The following is a 21,487-nucleotide window of genomic DNA, read 5'->3' on the forward strand; positions in this document are numbered from 1 at the left end:
ATTGTGAATTGCGGAGCTATGAACATAGATACACAGGCATTAGTTTGGTAGTTTGGTTTCCATTTTGGGGGGAGATACCCAGAAGTAGTATTGCTGGATCATATGGTAAGGTTTGTTCTCATTCTTGTGAGGATCCTCCACACTGTTTTCCAAAGTAGTTGCATTGATTTGCGATCCTACCAACAAGTATTAGGCTTCCGTTCTTTGTTCTTTTCAGTATCTTTAATCATGCATATATTAGATTTTTAATATCCATGTCTATTATCTTTCCACAGTTATTTTTATATCTTTATACTTCATTTTGTATGATTTCCTCTTATCTATCATGTTTTGTGTTCTCACCTTTGTTCATTATAATTTCTTGGTTTTAGTACCATTTTAATCTCCATGGTGTTTTTTTCAGTGTGGATGTTTCCTCTACTTACTTACTTACTTATTTACTTATTTATTTATTTATTTATTTATTTATTTATTTATTTATTGGTACTAAGGATTGAACCCAGGGCCTTCTTCTGAGCTACATCTTTAGCTCTATTTTATTTTTTGTTTTGAAAAAGGGTCACATTGAGCTGCTATGGGCCTTCCTGAGTTATTGAGTCTGGCCTCAAACAGGCAAGGGCCACCATGCTTGGCTCCTATAATTACTTTGAAATGGCAGAAAACTGAGTAACACTCCTGTTATTTCTTTGGGTAAATCCTTTGGTGACCTATGTTTATCATTGGTTTTAACATGTTTTTTCCTTTCCTTTTGCCTTCCCCAGTATCTCTGTTAAGTTCAGTGTTACTTTATTTCTGATTGTATACTGGAATTTCAGACTATTCAAGAATATAGTGTGGCTCACAGTGAATCTATTAAAGGCCTTTCTTTGTTAAATCTAGCATTTTCAGTTCCCATACTCCCTTTCATCTCACTTGCCTGTAATGGATTCCCCAACTTAGAGGACTAATTCTTATGCAGTAGTAACATTTTATTATGGTTTCTTTTTCAGTTTGTCTTTCTTCAGTTCTGAATATTTTACTAGTTTTTCCCCTGGCCCATACTTGTATATATCTTATGCCTAATCAAAGAATCATTAAGTAGCCTGTCCAAATTCTTAAAATTGATTTGAATAACAATTTGTTTCCTGCTAATGGGTAAAATGTCAGAAGTCTGGTTCCTTCCCTCCTCCACCTTCCCCTAATTGGTATAAAGCCCAGGGCCTCTAGCACACTAGGCAAGTGCTCTATTGTGAGCAACACCATGAGCTTTATTTAAAACTTTTATTTTGAGACAGGGTCTCCCAAATTTTCCACTCTGACATCCAACTCAAGATCCTACTGCCTAGCTTCCCGAGGAGCTGGGATTACAGGCAAGCCCCCGGCCTGGCCATTCCTTCATTTTGATTTATCTACAACATTTGGTGTACATTCTTTATAATTTTAGGTCTGAGGTTATATGTGATTCCTTGTTTCTCTTAATTACATTTTCCCTACTTATTTTTTGTTCTTCTTTTCATTGACTTTCAAGGGAAGTAGAAAATGATTATACTCCACTATCATGTAGAAATCACCTGCAAGTATTATTTCTTTGAGGAATTCTTAGTTTAGTTTATCATTGTAAAAAAGTTTATGACACTATTTTATTTCTTGAGTCTACTAAAGCTAACTGATAATGACATCAACTTTTCTGTTTTAGTTATTCTTTGTCCCCTTCCTTTATATTGCTGTTCTCTGTTTTGTCTTTGTTCAGTTATTTCTGTCATGCTTATACCCTAAACACAAGATGTATTTAGTTTATGAAATAGAAATCTTTATGTACTATAAGTAAGAGAACTCAGGTCTCTCGAACTACTTGAACCAGTGATTGCAATCTTTTCTCAGTTTATGTACATGGAATGGCTCTGGTTTTTTTTCTTGATCTTACTCTCTTTAAAAATTAGGACATAGACTATCAAAGCACAGTGAGCTTTTCTTTTCCTTTTTTTTTTTTTTTTTTTTTTTGGTGGTGGTACTGGGGTTCCTGGAAGCCCTTCTACTTCCGGGCTACACTCCCAGACCTATTTTATATTTTTTTTTATTTGGAAACAGGGTCTCTTAAGCCAGCACAGCTGGCTTCCAAACCAGTGTGATCCTCCTATCTCCGCCTCCCAGGCACGGGGATTACAAGCGTACGCCACCACGCCCGGCCACAGTGGGCTTTTCTGCAGCCTGGTTTTTCACCTTAGTTAGGACTGAAATTTATGCCTTTGAACTTGAGACTGTATTCTTCTTTTTTATGTTGAAACATTTTTAACTTGTACAAATAGCTTTGTGTATGTGTATCATTTGTAAGAATATTCTTAGATATTCTTACCTCAAGCATTTTAATGTTTATATGTTAGTACTGTTTTAGTCCATATTAAAAAAATTTCAGTTCTTCAAAATGCTCTCCGCCCCATGTTAGGAATTGAACCTAGGGGCACTTTACCAGTGACCTACAACCCCAACTTCCTGAAACAAGGTCTTGCTATGTTTCCTAGGCTGGCCTTCAACTTGCAATCCTCCTGCCCTGAGTAGCCGGGAAAACAAGCATGTGTCACTTAAATTTTCTTTATAGCTCTCTTTTTCTCTGAGTGAAACCAGTCAGGGATCATGCTTTTCTGTTGGATATGTTGACTTTCTACTCTCCTGTAATAATATTCCTTTTATTTTTTATTAACATGTTTGGAAAGCCCATAATTTGAATTTGTTTGAATTTATCTGTTTCTACCCAATTCAATTCAGGGCTAACAACTGGTAGTAAAGTAATGTTCATATCTCAGTACTATAGTTCCCAGTTATCCATAATAATACATTTCAAGATCCCAGTGGATACCCGAAGCTGCACATAGTACCAAACTCTATATAGTCTGTTTCCTTCTACAAATACATGCTTATAATTAAAGTTAACTTATAAGTTAGGCATAGCAAGAGATTAATAGCAATTGATACTAAAATAGAACAATTATAACATTATACCATATAAATATTTCCATCACTACTTTTGCCCTTTGGGACCTTTATTAAGCATTATTAAGTAAAATAAAGGCCATTCTAACACAAGCAGTGTGATACTGCAGCAGTTGCTCTGATAACCATGGGACCTATAAAGTGACAAACGGGGCTGTGTATATGGGATAGCAAATGTAGTGTGGATACGATGGACAAGGAGATGGTACACTTTCTGAGCAGGTTGGAACAGGACAGCACATTTTATCATGCTACGGAGAATGGCGCACAAGTTCAAATTTACGAAAAATTTTTGGAGCTTTCCACTTAGTATTTTTAAGCCATAGATGACTGTGGGTAACTGAAACCACTGAAAGCTAAACCGAAGCTGAGGGAAGAGTACTGTACATTATATTAGAATACAATAAAATTATGTCAGTTTTTCTCATTATTGCTAATGCTGAGTGGGATCACTTCGTTAAAGTTGTGTGTACCAGGGCTAGAGATTTAGCTTATTAGTAGAATGCTTGCCTAGCATGCATGAGGGCCTGAGTTCAATCCCCAGCACTACCAAAAAAAAAAAAAAAAGTGCAGTATTTTAAATTGTTCCTTGTGAGAGTACTCTTTTTATAATGGTTTATATTTTGAGACTAATGTGAATTTCTATTTACTATAATATTTCACATAATATTTTGGTGTTCATTGATAAAATTTCCCTTTGTTAATTTATGTACTAGTAGTTACAACATGGCATTCTTTTTTTTTTTTTTTTTTTTTTTTTGGTGGTACTGGGGTTGCTGGAAGCCCTTCTACCTCCGGGCTACACTCCCAGACCTATTTTTATATATATATTTTTTTAATTTGGAAACAGGGTCTCCTAAGCCAGCGTGCACGGCTGGCTTCGAACCTGCGCAATCCTCCTGTCTCCGCCTCCCAAGCGCGGGGATTACAAGCGTGCACCACCACGCCCGGCGACAACATGGCATTCTTAACTCATTTCATTACTCTGTCAACATTTATTAACTGACACCTGTATAAAAAAGTTTTTATCCTTACTAAACACTAGTAAGGAATACACATTATTTTTTGACTATTGCTAATTGTTATCCATTATCACCAGTATTATTTTGGAGGGCCAGATTTTCCTCGGTGTGTTTTGTGAAGCCTCCTTCAATCAAGATTTTGCATCCCTTTGATGAATCTCCATTTGTCTTTGAACTCTTATTTGCTCTCTGGCACAGTATTTACAAGGTTCACCTTGTATTTTCATTAATTTCAGATATGAAATCTTTCCTTTCTCCAGTGAGCGCTAGTTGTTTGGTTGGCTTTTAGAGGGGGAAGAGAGTTTGTGCTTAGAAATCAAACTTGTTCTATTGTGGAATTTTCTTTCTACTCTCCAGTACACAGAGTTCGGAATACTTGTAATCCCCATTACACATTTATTTCTTTATTCTTTTTAACAATGAGAACCTTTGTTTGCTCTGTTCTAAAATATACCTAATGTAGTTTCAGGATTGATGCGTTGATACCACATCCAATAAAAACCCTATTGAGTCCACTGTTTCTGATGCTGTGCATGACCCCTCTCTTCAGCAGAGCCACAGTATGTGATGTATCCCCGTTTGTCAGTTTTATATAAAATATCTCACTGAAGTCAGTGTTTTGTGATTAAAAGTTATCACAAAAAGTGCAGTATTTTTCTACCCTGTGTGGATGTACAAATTTAATATATAGGTAGTTTAATTTGTTTCTGTATTTGTATGTATTCTGTTTTAAGGTTTGATTTTTTTATTCTCTTTAAATTTAATTTTTAATATGCAAAGCATTTATATCGACCCAAAATATTTTGGAATATGTAAAATATTTGTGTCTGTGACCAAGACTTACTGCTATCTCTGTACCTTTCATCTTATTTCATTTCCCACTACCCTCATCTTCATTTGAGAGATCATTTTCCTTTATGTCATTGTATCCTTCAGGTAAGATTCTTTCTTATATTATTCATATGAAGTTACTTCTTAAAGAACTTCTCATTTTTTGACTTTTGTATGTTTTCAGAATAGCATATGTTTTGTTGTATCTGTAAACTTTTATCTGCCATATTTCTTTGTCACTCCTAATCAGGGGGTCCTGGACGATCCACCATGCCAACCCCAGGAAATACCGCAGCTTTTCGTGCTTCCCTCTGGACCAATATGGAGAAACTGATGGATCATATCTGTGCTGTTTGTGGACAGGTAAGTATTTTACAGGATAGAAAGAACATTAACCACTAATTTACTCCCTGTTATTCTATGTTGTATGATTTGGAGCAAGTCATAAAATCTTTGCGCATTCAGCCAAGAGTGATATCACATACCTGTAATGCCAACTACTTGGGATGCTGAAGCAGAAGCCTTGCAAATTTGAGGCCAGCCTAGGCAAAGTGACAAGAGCCTGTCTCAAAATAAAAACAAAATTTAAAGACTGTGGGGAGAGGAATATGTTATAAAGCACCTCTGGGTTCAATCTCCAGTACTGTACATTCACACATAATTCTCTGAGCAATCAGAAAATCTTCTTTTGTTATTCTATTATACATAGAGGCTCTGGCTTAATGCCATTCATTCCATGATAAGTGTTTGTTGTAGATGCCAGCAGTAAATTCTATTTATGGAGTAATTTCTAAAATGCAGCTTGATTTTTCTTTTTTTTTAATTTTTTTATTAGTGCATTGTCGTCATACATCTTAATGGAGTACAAGATGGTAGAGGCATACATGCCCACTTTACTCATTTAGCCCTTGACTTTTCTATGCCTAAACTATACATTTGTTTCATATGAAAATACAAAATTACATATATTCTCTCCTCCCTCCTTTCTTTTTAGGTACAGCATCTACAAAAAGTATTAACCAAGAAGAGAGATCCTGTTTCTCACATTTGTTTCATTGAAGAAATAGTTAAGGTATGTTTGAATAAAGGTATTTTTATATCTCACAGAAAGCAGGATAGTAAGCATCAGGCTCATTTGTGATACTACCTTACAGCATGCCCTCTGTGTCAGGGGGCAATAGGGGCATATATCTATTGACGATAATGAATTTTATTTGCAGTATAAATATATGCATGTTTTATAGTACATACTAGCAGCAGTATTATTTAGGGATTAATTTCTAAAGTTGCACTACTGATTACTCATTTTCTGTCATATAAATGATTGCTTGTAATGTTTTTAAAACTTCCTAAAGAAAGTAGGAAGTCTCCGCTTGGGAGGCGGAGACAGGAGGGTGGAGCAGATTCAAAGTCAGCCTTGCTGGCTTAAGAGACCCTATTTCCAAATAAAATATAAAATAGGTCTGGGAGCGTAGCCCAGAGGTAGAAGGATTCCACCCCCAGTACCACCCAAAAAAAAGAAAAAAAGAAAAGAAAAAAGAAAGTAGGATGAAATTACTTTTAAATGAGAAATTTAAATGGCAGTAGGTTTTGTTAAGAATATAAGATTTACAAGCCAGTTGTGGTGGCAGATGCTTGTACTCCCAGCATTTGGGAGGCTGAGACAGGAGGATCACTGTTCGTGGACAGCCTCAGCTACTTAGTGTGTCCCTATACAAATCAGTGAGACCCTGTTTCAAATTAAAGAATAAAAAAATAGAACTAGGGGGTGTAGCTCGGAGTTAGAATGCTCCTGGGTTCTACCCACAATTCATTTTTTTGTTAATTTTTCTTATAAAACACCTAGCTATATTTTTTCTGCATTGTAATGTAGGTAGTTTTGTTAACAATTTAATGGTAAGTTAACAATATTAAACATTTTATATATTGTGTTGAGATGATTTGTCACTCCCAAGCTGGATGATTTAACAGGAACATTCACAGGACCCAGTCTGTAGTTATACTTATGTGAAGATTCATGCTTGTGAAAGGATATGGAGCAAAGCAGCAAAGGAAAAAGCATATAAGGAGCAGTTTTAGAAGAAACCAGCTGCAGAGTACAAGGAATCCTCTCCACTAAAGTTGCATGGGACCACTTCATTTCTCCAGTGAAGGTCCAGCAAGTTGTGACCTCTTGTATGAAATGCTTCTACCAGGGGTAGAAGGCTTGAGGTTACTATTCTAGGGGTTTTATCAGGGACACGTGCTGCCAAAGCTGTACCAAAATTCTAAACTCTCAGAAGAAAAGCAGATGTTTATCATAAACCACATTGTTTGTGTAGTTTTAGGTAAAATATACAACTCTTATAGAGAATCATGAGGTCCCTTTCAAAATCCAGATTCCCAGATTGCCAGCCAGACAGAGCTTACAAGTGGATCTTTCTACTGCATCTCAGATCTACTATGTTAGGTGTTTTCAGCACACTTACTTACATTATTAGTACATACTTACTTGTTCTTTCAATGTAATATTTATGGGGAAAATATAATCCCTCTTAGAATTCAATGTACCTATCTATACTTACAGTTTAGTATTTTGTGAAAATTTCAAAGTAACTTTCAATCCAACATACTTGGTAATTCCAGGGTAATAGAGAGAAAAAAAACAAAAGGAAAATATTTATCATTTATTGCAGATAGTACATAAAATTTTCTATTTTATATTTAGTATACTTTATATTTTATATTTAGTATACATTAAATGGCCTTTTCCTTCAAATATATCCCTATTATAAAGCCGTAAAGTATTTTTAGCCAAGTACGGTGACACGTGCCTATAGTCTCAGCTAGGAAGTATAAGGATCCCTTGAGGGGTGGGGTGGGAGGGAGATGGCAACAGAAAAGAACAAATAATTTTATTAATTCTGTAACTACCAAGTAAAAACATTATTATTTAGTTAATATAATTATGAAGGGTGGTAGAACCTTTGTAAATATTTCTGGATTTTTAGTATGCTATGGGGCCCTAAATAACTTGTTATATTAAAAAAAATATGAAGCAAAATCAGCAAAGGGAAAATGTATGGGGGCAGGTCCAGAAAAGAAACATGTCAAGCTTCCAGAAGTCCTCTCCCACTTCACCAAATTTTAAATTTGATTAGATGATGACATATCTTGAGTCACTGAAGAGTACTGTCTACTAATACCTCTAAGTATATTTGTAATTTATAAAAGTAGTATAACAAGAATACTCTTATACTACTATTTCTGGATTTTCAAAGCTTTAAAGAACAATATATTCTGAATATCTAGAAAATTTAAACATATATAAAATATTTTTTAATTTGGATATATCTAAAAGAATATACATCTTTCTAGTTTAATGGTTTGGCCTTTTAAATGTGAATATATATTTTAAGCCAAGAATGTGGCTCAGGGTTATACCACTTGCCTATCATGTATGAGGTCTTGAGTTCAAACCCTAGCAATGCCAGAAAATAAAAAATGTAAGTGAAATGAAATAATGTAAATAATTCTAAAAAATGAAACAACAATATACCATATGCTCTCTACAATGTTTTTTCAGAAATTGAGCTTTTTTTCTTAGATCATTACTAATATATTTTTACAGTGGAATCTACCTAATAGAATTTTATTTTTTATGTTTTTTTTCTTTTCCTATTTTTTTTATTGGTGCATTATATTCCTACATCATATTGGGGTAAAGAACTTGTGTGTACATACATGTACACATCACTGATTTAACACCTACCCATTTCCCACCCCATTCCCTCCCCATACCTCCTTCCCATGCTTGGCTAAGTGGTTGACTTCGATATATTTAAGTACATCGTGTGTTTTAGAGATTTTCCTTCTTACCCCCTCCTTTCTCCTCCTTTAGGTTGTCTTGTTTGCTCCTCTATAGGATTTCCTTTTTAATCTAGAGTTCCTCCTATGACCCATTTCTCCCTAACTCTCACATATTAGGGAAAGCATCTGCTTTCTTATTTTTTGTGACTGACTAATCTCGCTTAGCATAATGTCCTTCAATTCCATCCATTTCCCTGAAAATTATGTAATTGAGTTTTTTTTAATGGCTGAGTAAAATTCCATTGTGTACATATCCCACAGTTTTTTAATCCATTCATCTGTTGATGGACATCTTGACTGGTTCCACAGTTTGGCTATGGTGAATTGTGCAGCTATGAACATAGATACACATGCATTAGTTTGGTAGTTTGGTTTCCTATCTTTTGGGTAGATACCCAGAAGTGGTATTGCTGAATCAAATGGTAGATTTGTTCCCATTCTTTTGAGGATTCTCCATACTGTTTTCCAAAGTGGTTGCACTGATTTGCAATCCCACCAACAATGTTTTAGAGTTCCCACTTCTCCACATCCTCGCCAGCATCTGTTGTTGTGTTTTGAATGAATGCCATTCTAGTTGGAGTTAGGTGAAATCTCAGTGTAGTTTTGATTTGCATCTCTCTGATCGCCAGTGATGTTGAGCATTTTTTCATGCATTTTTTGGCCATTTGAATTTCTTTTATGAAGTGTCTAGTGAGTTCGCTTGCCAATTTTGTTATTGGATGCTTTGCTTTCTTAGTGTTGAGTTTCTTGAGTTCTCTGCATATTCTAGATATTAGTCCTCTTATCTGAGTAGTAGGTGGCAAAAATCTTCTCCCATTCTGTTGGCTCTCGATTGAGGTTCTTGACAGTTTCCTTTGCAGAACAGAAGCTCTTCAGTTTCATGCAATCCCACGTATTGATTCACCTTTTAATTTGTTGTGCCTTTGGGGTCTTGTTGAGAAAGTGTTTATCTGTGCCTATGTGTTGCAGTGTTGGACCTATGCCCTCTTCAAGGAGCTTCAAGGTCTCTGGTTTGATTTCCAAGTCTTTGATCCATCTTGAATTGACTCTTGTGCAGGGTGAGGAAGAGGGATTAATTTCCAATTTTCTGCATATGGTTAACCAGTTTTGCCAACACCATTTGTTGAATAGGCTATCTTTTTTCCAGTGTATGTTTTTGGACCCTTTGTCAAAATCAGTTGGCTGAAAGTGTGTGGACTTGTTTCTGGGTCTTCTATTCTGCTCCATTGCTCTATGTATCTGTTTTTGGTTTGTTTTTTTTTTTTTTTTTTTTTTTTTTTGCCAGTACCATGTTTTTTTTTTTATTACAATGGCTTTGTAGTATAGTTTAAAGTCAGGTACTGTGATTCCTCCTGCATGGTTTTTGTTGCTGAGAACTATCTTGGCTATTCTGGGCTTTTTGTTATTTCAGATAAATTTAAGGACTGATTTTTCTATGTCTGTGAGGAATAATCTTGGTAGTTTAATGGGCATTGCGTTTAATCTGTAGATCACTTTTGGATGGATAGCCATTTTAATGATATTTGTTCTGCCAATCCATGAACATGGAAGATCCTTCCATCTTCTAAGATCTTCGATTTCTTTTTTAGTGTTTTATAATTTTCTTTGTAGAGATCTTTTATCTCCTTGGTCAAGTGTATTCCTAAGTATTTTATTTTTTTGTGGGAAATCCTGAGTGGAAGTGTTTTCTGAATTTCCTTTTCAGTGGGTTTATGGTTGGTGTACAGGAAAGCTTCTGATTTTTTGAGATTGATTTTGTATCCAGATACTTTGATGAATTTGTTGATCAGTTCTATAAGCCTTTTGGTTGAGTTTGTTGGGTTTTCATAGGTGATAACCAGTCTACAGTTTTGAAGTATTTAAAATAGCCTAAAATAATTTTCATTAAAGTAGAGCTTTTTATAGGGAGAACATCTGATCTCTTATATTTTGTTACTGACTAATCTCACTTAGCACATGTTTTCCAGATCCATCCATTTCCCTGTAAATGATGTAATTGTGTTTTTCTTTATGGCTGAGTAAAATTCCATCCTGAGACAGGAGGATCGCAGGTTCACAACAAGCCTCACCTACTTACTGAGGCCCTTTGCAACTTAGTGAGACCTTGTTTCAAAATAAAGAATAAAAAATTGGGCTAGGGGTATATCTCAGGTAGAAAGCCGCTGGATTCCATCTGCAGTTCTGCAAAAATAAATAAATAAATAAATAAATAAATAAATAAATAAATAAATAAATAAATGGCATACATGGATTGACTATAAAATAAAACTGGTATAGTTATATCAGAATATCAGATATAATAAATCCTAGGGATATTTTAATATAAATATGCACCATTTTGAAAGTCATTCTTTAATTGCTTAATTTAATCGATGCCCTGGATAACTTGTAAAATTAGCCTGTTATATTCAGTTCATGCTATAATTTGTAATCATACTTTTATACTTATCTACACATATTATTTATTGCATTTTTTCTTTTTTTGTGTGTGTAGTACTGAGGATGAAACCCAGAGGCATTTTGCCATTGAGATATACCTCTAGCCTTTTTTATTTCAAAACAAGGTCTAGATAGATTTTTCCAGGCTGACCTTGAATTTAGGATTCTCCTTTTTCACCCTGTCCAGAACTGGCATTACAGCCATATTCCACTATGCCTGGTTATTTATGGCATTTACTATTTACTATTCTTTACCTATTTTCTGTTGTATTTTATGTACCTCCCATGAATAGATCAATTTTATTTATTTATTCATTTATTTAATTGTTTTACTGGTACATCATAATTATACATTGTAGGGACGTTCAGAGTGATATAAACAAACATAGCTGCATACATCATTTGCTACATTTCCTTCTGCATCCCACCCTGCTTTCTCCTCATCTCTCTTCTTCCCTGTAACTTGTTTTTATGTGTGTGCAGTACAGGGGATTGAACCCAGGGGCATTCTACATCTGAGCTACATCCCCAGATCTGTTTTATATTCTTTTTTTGAGACAGGGTCTCACTAAATTTTGTAGGGCCTCACTAAGTAGCTGAGGCTGGCCGTGATCCTGCAATTCTCCTGTCTAAGCTTCCCAAGTACTGGACTTACAAGCACGTACCGCCACGTCCAGCTCTCCCTGTACATTTGAGTGAGATGATAGTGATACATTCGGATATGAACACTTCCACTCCACTGTTCTACTGGTCTCTCTCTCCTCATTTATCTGAATCCCTTTTTCCCCCTAGTTTCTCTCTAGTTTACACATATAAGAGAGACCATATAACCTTGGCTGGTCTCACTAATAATGTTCTCTAGTTTCATCCATTTTCCTACAAATAATATTTTTTATGGTTGAGTAAAATTCCGTTGTGTGTATTACCACATTGTATTTATCCATTCATCCATGATGGACATCTTGGTTGGTTCCATATAATTTGTCTGTTGTGAATTGTGCTGCTATAAACATGGTTATTCATATATCACTATAATATGCCAACCAATGCTTTTGGTTAATGCTGCAGAGTGGTCTAGCTGGGTAATATAGTGTTTCCATTCCTAGTTTTTTGAGTAACCTCTGCACTGATCTCCACCAACAGCATATAAGAGTTCCTATGTCTCATTCTCACCAGCATTTATTATTGTTTGTATTCTTGATAATTGCCTTTAACTGGAGTTAGATCAATCTCAGTAGTTTTGATTTGCATTTCCCTGATTCCTAATGAGATTGAACATTTTAAAATATATCCTTTACTGCTTGTATTTCTTTTTTTGAGAAGTATCTATTTAGGTCAATTGCCCATTTCTTGATTGGGTTGTTTGGTCTTTTTTGTGTGGTACTTGGAACCCAAGGGCATTCTGCCTCTGATCTATACCCCAGCCCTGTTTTATTTTTTATTTTTTATTTTTTGGAACAGAGTCTCACTACTTGTTGAGGCTGACCTCAAACTTAATGATCCTCCCTTTTCAGCCTCCAAAGTACTGCAATTATAGTTGTGCACTATTATACCTGGCTATTTTTGGCACTTTAATGTTAAATATTTTTATCTTTTTCCCTGTTGAGTTTTCTATATCTCAAATGAATGGATAAATAATATTAATTCTTATGCTGGATATTGAACCCAAGGCCTTGTACACATTAGACAATTACTCGGCCACTGAGCTACATCCTCATCCCTCATTTCATTTTAAAATGAGAATTTTAGGCCAATAATTAGACATTAGAAGTTCAAGTTTGGTAAGTTTCAAAACCAGTTAAGGGTTCTCGTATCACTATATCAACAGTTTGTATAACACTTTGCTTTAAAGTGAGTGTAGCCTATTATTGACACATTAGTCAGTAATCCCTTAGTGGAAAACAGGTTGTAGACTCTCATCTGCAGAATTAACCAGAGTTAGCTCTCTGTGGGAGTATGGATATGATACTTTTCATTTTCTAAGCCAGAAATTTTTATTGTCTTACAGTCTTATAATCACGAGTGTAGGATGCATTAAGCTAAATTTAGAATGTATTCAGCATTTTAAACAGCCATGTTACCAAAGAACATTTTAACTGAGATAAAGAAAATATTTTTCTATTGCTTCCTTTAGGTGTATCAGATGATTTTATACTAGCATTACAGGCTAATTAAAAGACTTTAAGAGCAACCAAAATTAATATTCGTACTAAGATGTTTTACTTGTCTATCTGGCATTTCAGTTTGAAAAATAAGAATAATCCAGTTTAATTTTTAAGTAAGATATTATTAAGTATTCTTTAGGTGATTACTACTCTTATTAATCTAGGACCTTATTAATCTAGGGTCCCTAGATATTCTTAATATTCTTAAGGACTCTCACTATAATGCAAGTAATTTCTACTTATATTAGACAAACATATATTTTTTTTCTTTTACTAGGGATTGATCTCAGGGGCATTCAACCTTCAAGCTACACCCTCAGTCGTTTATTTTATTTTATTTTTTTATTTTAAACAGAAATTTGCTATGTTTTTGAGAGTTTTGCTAGATTGCTAAGGCTGGCCTTGAATCTGTGATCCCCTTATCTTAATTTCCCAAGTACTAGGATTATAGACATATGCCACCTTGCCCAGTTAGACACACTTTTTATTTATTTATTTTTGGTGCTGGGGATTGAACCCAGTGGCATCCTAACTCTGAATAACACCCCCAGCCCTTTTTATTTATGTATGTGTGAATGTATCTATTTCTTTTTTGAAACAGTTTTCCTAAGTATCTGAAGGGCTTGTTAAGTTGCTTAGGTTAGCTTTGAACCTGTGGTCCTCCTATCTCAGCCTCCTAAGTACTAGGATTACAGGCAGGCCCCACCACACCTGACAGGACAAACATAATTTTAATATACTGTTATGCTTGCAAAAATTAAAAGAATCCCTGGGGGAGTACATCATGCAAATACATCCAGGAAACTGAATAAAAGCTTTGTGAGTTCGGAGTAAATGCACCAAATAGGATTGCCCTGAGGTCATCTGTCCATGGCAGTGATGAGGTCAACACTGTAGGTTTTGGGGGTTCTAGTAAATTGGCAGAATGAACTTTAGAGTCTTGCACTAATGCATGATACCCTAGGTTCAGTCCCTACTATGTCAAAAAGAATAAAAAGTCTTGTTTGAAACTGTGACCCATGACAGTGGCTAATAAGGTCCTTGTTTGATAATAATACTTTTATTTCCATAATAAATAAATGACTCTTTATGGAGGAGAGTATTTCTAGTTTTCAACCTCAAACTTGTCTATATATGAAGGCCAGCCAATATAAGGTCAGAGACAAAGATAGTCACCAGTCCTATAAATTTAAAATTATGATTGAATCTGGAAAAATATAATGCAAAATAGCTCTTATAGTCCTTCTCAAGGACACTTTATTTCAGATATTAGAATTATAAAGAGTCAAAATACTAAAGAATTTTAAGTATCTACTTATGAAAAATTCTTTTAAAAGTTGTCTAAAATGAGAATCAATGACTGTAAAAGTTATCAGAGAATTATAAAAATAATCAAATAGAACATTAGAAATATAAGTAAACATTTTTTGTTTATTGGACACTTGTATTTCTTCTTTAGTGAAGTGTCTATTTAGTTCACTTGCCCATTTTTTATTGGGTTGTTTGTTTTTTGGGCAGTGAGTTTCATGAGTTCTCTGTATATTCTAGACATTTGTCCTTTACCAGAGGAATGGCTGGCAAGAATCTTCTCCCATTTTGTCAGCTGTCTGTTGAGGTTCTTGATAAGTTTCTTTTGCTGCACAAAAGCTCTTCAGTTTAATGCAGCCCCACTTATTGATCCTCATTTTAACTTCTTGTGCCTTTGAATTCTTGTTGAAGCTTTTACCTGTGTTTATATGTTGGATTGTTGGTCCTTTGCCCTCTTCACGTAGCCACAAAAATCTCTTGTCTAATTTCCAAGTCTTTGATCCATGTTGAATTGACTCTTGTACAAGGTGAGGAATTGGGCTTTATTTCTATTTTTCTATGTATGGATAATCAGTTTTGCCAACACCATTTGTTGAAGAGACTTTTTTTTCAGTGTTCATTTTTGTCTCCTTTGTCAGAAATCAATTGGCTGTGTGTGGATTTGCTAATAAGTCTTCTTTTCTGCTCCATTGGTCTGTGTGTCTGCTTTTTTGCCAGTACCATGATGTTTTTATTACTGTGGTTCTGTAATATACTTTGAAGTCAGATATTTTGATGTATCTAACATGGTTCTTGTTGCTGCGAATTACTTTGGCTCTTTTGGGTTTTGTCCTTCAAATGAATTTAAGGACTGATTTTTTTTCTCTATCTGTGAAGAATGACTTTGGTATTCTAATGGGTATTGCATTAAATGTATAGATCAATTTTGGAAGAATGGCCTTTTTTGGGGGGGCGGGGGACTGGGGATGGAACCCAGGGGCATTTACAGGGTCTCACTGAGTTGCAGAGGGCTCACTAAGTATCTAAGGATGTCTGTGAACCACGATCCTCCTGTCTCAGCCTCCCAAATGCTGGGATTACAAGCATGTGCCACCACATCCAGCTCTAGAATGGCTTTTTTGATTATATTTATTCTGTCTATCTAAGAGCATGGGAGGTCCTTTCATCTTCTGAGTTCTTCATCTTCTTTTTTTCAGGGTTTTATAATTTTTTTGTATAGGTCTTTTACCTCCTTGTTTAGGTTTATTCCTAAGTATTTTATTGTTTGGGGGGATATTGTGAGTGGAAATGCTTAACATTTAGAGAATTGGGAGACATAATTGATAAAAATTATTCAGAATGCCACATGAACACTAGGATATGGAAATATGAAAGAAAAATTACAAATAATGGAGGATAAAGTGAGGTCTTAAGTCTGATTGTAATAGGAAAGCCAATAAACTATTTTAAAAAACCCATAATGATCTCAGTACTTGCAAGAAAAGCATTTCATAGAATCTAGTATTCACTCCTGGTGATAAAAAAACTCACCAAACTGGGAATACAAGGAAACTATTCTTAACCTGCTAGAAGACATCTATGACAAGCAAGTGAAAAATTGTAATATTGAAAGCTGAGTATTTCTTCCCTAAAATCAGAGAGAAGATAAGGATTTTTTTTGGCTGCATTTACTTCTATTCCACATTTCTCTTTCGAGTGCACTAGGCAAAAAACAAGCAAAAGACGAACAGTTTGGAAAGAAGTAAAGTTGTCTTTCTGTTGTGAAGTCATCATCTACAAAGAAACTCTAACTGAATATTCAAAAGAGCTGCAAGAACCAATAAGTAAATTTTTGCAAGATTACAGAATATAGGGTCAATATACAAATGTCAGTTATAGCTGAGCAAAGTGATACACATCTGTTACCCCAACTACTTTGGAGGCTGAGGTCAGAGGATTGTGAGTTAGAGACCAGCCTGTGCAACTTAGTGAGACCCTGTCTTAAAAATAAAAAGGCTTGGGGTTATAGTTTAGTTGTATAGGACCCTTCCGTTCAATCCTTAATCCTACAAAAATATACCACATAGACAAAATATTTATATGTATAATTTAGTACAATGTAGAAGTTAGTTGTACTTAGTAATGTACAAATTATCAGGAATCAAACATTGTTTAAGATACTAACTTAAATTGCTGTTATGTTCTTGTAGGAGAATGTCTTTATTTTTGGAAAATTATTTATTTTGTTGTATAGAGCCATAGTTTGTGCATTTGTTTTGGGGATTGAAAGCAGGGTCATTCTACTTCTCAGCTACACCCCCAGCTCTACTTTATTTATTTATTTATTTATTTATTTATTTATTTATTTATTGAAACGGTGTCTCACTAATTCTGGAGTGCCTTGCTAAGTTGCTGAGGCTGGCCTTGAACCTCTGATCTTCTTGTCTGAGCCTCCCAAGTACTGGGATTACAAGTACATACTACCATGCCTAGATTGTTTAGTTTTTCTTAGTGTTAGGTTTTTTTAGTTCTTTATATATTCTAGATATTAGTCCTCTGAGGAGTAGCTGAACAAGATTTTCTCTCATTCTGAAAGCTTTCTCTCTTTAGACTCTTGATTGTTTTATTTGTTGTGCAGAAATTTTTTAATTTGATGCCATTCCATTTGTTGATTTTCCATTTTATTTACTGTTTTTTGGGGGATCTTAACGAGGAAGTCTCTACTAGTGCCAATATGTTGGAATTTTGTTGGTTTGGGGTTTTCTTCTAGTAATTATAGTGTTTCTGGTTTAATTTCTAGGTCTTTGATCTATCTTGAATGGACTTTTATGCAGGATGAGAGATAGGGATCTAATTATATTTTTCTATATATGAATATCTAGTTATCCCAGAGCCATTCATTGAAAGGTTGTCTTTTCTCCAGCATATGATTTTGGCTCCTTTTTGAAAAATCAGCTGGCTTTAAAACTTTTTTAAATGTATATTTTTCAGTCTCCACATTTTTATATAATTCTTGTCAATCTTCCTTTCTGTTATATGTGAATGTCTATCTCATTTTTCAGTTTGACTAATTATCTGATATTTCTTTGAAGAGGTTATTTATGTTCTTGGTTTGTACATCTAGACCTTCTTCAATGTCAGTTAGGTTTAAGTTTGGTCTCTCAATATTTTCCCAGTTTTCTTGGTCTGATCATGGTCTCTTTTATTTTTTTTATTTTTTATTTTTATTTTTGGTGGTACTGGGGTTCCTGGAAGCCCTTCTACCTCCGGGCTACGCTCCCAGACCTATTTTATATTTTTGAAACAGGGTCTCTTACGCCAGCACGGCTGGCTTCGAACCTGCGCGATCCTCCTGTCTCCGCCTCCCAAGCGCGGGGATTACAAGCGTGCGCCACCACGCCCAGCTGACCCATTTCTTTAAAAGACAAATTCCAGAACTGTCAAGAAAAATTAGAAGATACCATCCCTAGTCATCTTTAAAGAAACTGAATCAGTAGTTTAAAGACTTGTTATCAAGAAACCAATAGGCTCAGGTAGTTTTTCAAACAAGTTGTACCAAAATCTCAAGGAGATTATCACTCTGATTTTCTAAAGAAAGATGTCATTGCCCACCATCTCATTCTATGAAACTAGTGTGTCCTTTATTTGAAGACTAATTAAAGATTACAGAAAGGAAAATTAGAGTTTGGGCATATTCAGGAATATATTGAAAAATCTTAAAATTTCTTTTTTCTTTTTCTTTTTTTTTTGTGTGTGTGGTACTGGGGTTCCTGGAAGCCCTTCTCCCTCCGGGCTACACTCCCATGGGCTACAATCCCAGACCTATTTTATACTTTTCTATGTGGAAACAGGGTCTCTTAAACCAGCGTGGCTGGCTTCGAACCTGCGCAATCCTCCTGTCTTCACCTCCCAAGCGCGGGGATTACAAGTGTGCGCCACCACACCTGGCATAAAAAAATCTTAAAAATATTTTATACTGAGTTCACAATATGGAAAAATGATGTAACTATCAACAGATATAGAAAAACATATTTGACAGAATTTATCATGATGAAAAGTTTTAGCAAACTGAGGGAGGGGAGTTTATTAAACTGATAATGGATATCTAACATAAACCCTTAATGATGAAATATAAAAATGCTTCTTTCTTTACAGTCAGACATTCCAACATCGACTCCTCAGTAAACACATGGTTGGCAAATATTTTCTTTTTTTTTTCGGGGGGGTTGGGGATGGAACCCAGGGCATTTGACCTCTGAGCTACACCTCCTGCCCTATTTTTTATTCTTTATTCTGAAACAGGCTCTCGCTAAGTTGCAGAGAGCCTAAGTAGTAGCTGATGCTGTCCGCGAACCGCGATCCTCCGGTCTCAGCCTCCCAACTGCTGGGATTACAAGTGTGCGCCACCACGCCCAGCCAATATTTTCTTCCTTTGCACAGGCTGTCATTTTATTCTTTTAATCGTTTCTATGCTGTGGAAATAATTTTCGAATTTGATATAGTCCTATTTATCTATTTTTGCTTTTCTTGCCAGTGCTTTTGATCCCATATTAAAGAAATCCCTGCCAAATTCAGTTTCAAGTAACTTTTTCCTATGTTTTAGGAGTTGTAATTTCAAGTCTTAAATTTAGGTAATTCATATTAAGTTAGCCTTTATATGTGGTATAAGGTAATAGTCTATTCTTTTGCATTTGTATATACAATTTCCTCAGCACCATTTATTAAAGACACTGTCCTTTCTCCATTGGGTAACCTTGACACTCTTGTGAAAATTCTGCTGACCTCTCTGTGAGGGTTCATTTCTGGACTCTCCATTCTGTTAGCCTGTATTTCCCTCTTGATGTGAGTATCATAATGTTTTAATTACTGAAGATTTGTGGTACGTTTTGAAGTCAAGAAGTATCAGGCAGCTGGGAATGATGGTGCATACCTTGTATCTTAGTACTAGGAGGCTGAGACAGGAGGAGCACAGATTTAGGACCAGCCTCGGCAACTTAGCAAGCCTCTCAGCTACCTAGTGAGACTCTTTAAAAAGCTTTGATGCCAATGATGAGGAGAGGTAGCTTGGAAAAATGCAAAAGTGTACAAAAAGTATGGAACATTACTCTTTCAAGTAACCGAAAAAGGCCAGTATGGCTGGAGAGGAAAGAGCAGTGTAAGATGTGGCTGGAGAGGCCAAGAGAGCTTTACGTACCAGGTTAGGTCTTTTTATTTTATTTTAAAACCTAAGTGACATAATCATAAACATAATTTGTTTTTATGTTGTTAACTGCGCTGTGGGCTACAAATTGGAGGGTGCCAAGTGTAAAGAAAAGTAGATTTGTTGGCAATGATTCAGAAAAAAGATAATGTGATTATACTAGTTTGCCAGGCCTGCTGCAATAAAGTTCCTCAGAATAGGTGATACACAGAAATTTATTTGATGAAGGTGTCGTCAAGGTATGTTCTTGTCAGGGCTATGAGGGAAGTATTTGTTCCATGCCTGTTCTCTCTGGCATGTAGATTGTGTAGATTATTATCTTTTTCTGTGTCTTCCTTTGCTACACATGTGTCCATATATCCTCTTCTTACAAGGTCTAGTCATTGAGTTAGGGGATCTCAATACCTCCTGTTAATTTAATTACCCTTTAAAGGCCTTTTCTCCAAATAATAGCCACATTCTGAGGTACTGGAGGTTAGAACCTCAACATGTGAAATTAAAGGAGATACAATGTAGCTTATAACAGAGATTTATGTTGGTAGCATTGAAAATGGAGAGAGGTAGAGGTAGAAGAATGACAGCAAGAGTTCCACCTCAACAGTACTTATACTGGGTAGTAGAAACTGTGAAGCACTTTAATAGGAATGATGATGAGCTCTGTATTGCATATGCTTGCATTTAGGTGCTCAGGTGACATCTACGTATAGATGACACACAGTTAATATTGATCTGGAGCTCAGAAGAGAAGCCTGGGATAAAGACAGAAATTTGGGAGACCCCAGTCTTCGCCTCCCAAGCGCGGGGATTACAAGTGTGCACCACCACACCTGGCATAAAAAAATCTTAAAAATATTTTATACTGAGTTCACAATATGGAAAAATGATGTAACTATCAACAGATATAGAAAAACATATTTGACAGAATTTATCTTGATGAAAAGTTCTAGCAAACTGAGGGAGGGGAGTTTATTAAACTGATAATGGATATCTAACATAAACCCTTAATGATGAAATATAAAAATGCTTTTTCTTTACAGTCTAGGTTCACTGCAAATAAACAACAATAACAACAAAAACCCACACACAGGGTAGTTATAGAGGAAGCTATGCTACTGGAGAAATTGCCAGTTGGAGAAAAGATATTTACTTAACGTGTCAAGAATATGCAACTTATGCTGATACGCTCCTGAAATCTTAGCTACTTGGGAGGCTAATGTAAGAGGATGAAAGTTTGAAGCCATCCTGCACAACTTAGTGAGCCCTATCTCAAAATAAAATTTTAAAAGTCTGGGGCTATAATTTAGTGGGAGAGTGCTTATATAGCATGCACAAGGCCCTGAGTTCAATGTCCAGTACTATGGGAAAGAAAAGAAATATAACTTAGGAAATTCATATAGAACCTTGTTTTCTAAAGTTCTTTATACATTTTGAGTTAAAGGTAGTATGATTTCTACCTGTACATTTAAAAAGAAGTCTTATTTTAAGCTATTTTGCATATTAGTAGTGCATAAATAAAATTTATAAACAAATATAAACAAAGAAGAAATATATATATATATATATATATATATATATATATATATATATATATATATGTTAGAGTGTGAATGCAAGGAGGGAAGGCAAGTAAAGAGTGTTTTAAGGAGAGTACGATTCATGACAAATTAAATTTCTGGGACCAAAAAACACTTTCCTGATTGAATCTTTAAAATACTAGTAAATCATTC

General features: G+C 35.2%; 1 protein-coding gene across 8 annotated transcripts in view; it reads left to right on the top strand.

Annotated features, from left to right (window-relative positions):
- The window catches only part of COG5 (component of oligomeric golgi complex 5), a gene marked incomplete at both ends in the record, with an annotated part of 279,247 nt that overhangs the window by 174,173 nt on the left and 83,587 nt on the right, over positions 1–21,487 (top strand). For 6 of the 8 annotated variants that reach the window (XM_080701111.1, XM_080701108.1, XM_080701109.1 and 3 more), the window contains 2 exons: positions 5,071–5,183; positions 5,815–5,892. The exons of 1 other annotated variant lie outside the window; for it this stretch is intronic. In XM_080701111.1, the coding sequence (XP_080557237.1) occupies positions 5,071–5,183; positions 5,815–5,892 (191 nt within the window). The remainder of the gene's footprint in view (positions 1–5,070; positions 5,184–5,814; positions 5,893–21,487) is intronic. One more of the 8 variants, XM_080701112.1, reaches the window with a different exon arrangement.

The sequence above is a fragment of the Muscardinus avellanarius genome, assembly GCF_963383645.1.
Source record: "Muscardinus avellanarius genome assembly, chromosome: 9".
Classification (NCBI taxonomy): Eukaryota; Metazoa; Chordata; class Mammalia; order Rodentia; family Gliridae; genus Muscardinus; species Muscardinus avellanarius.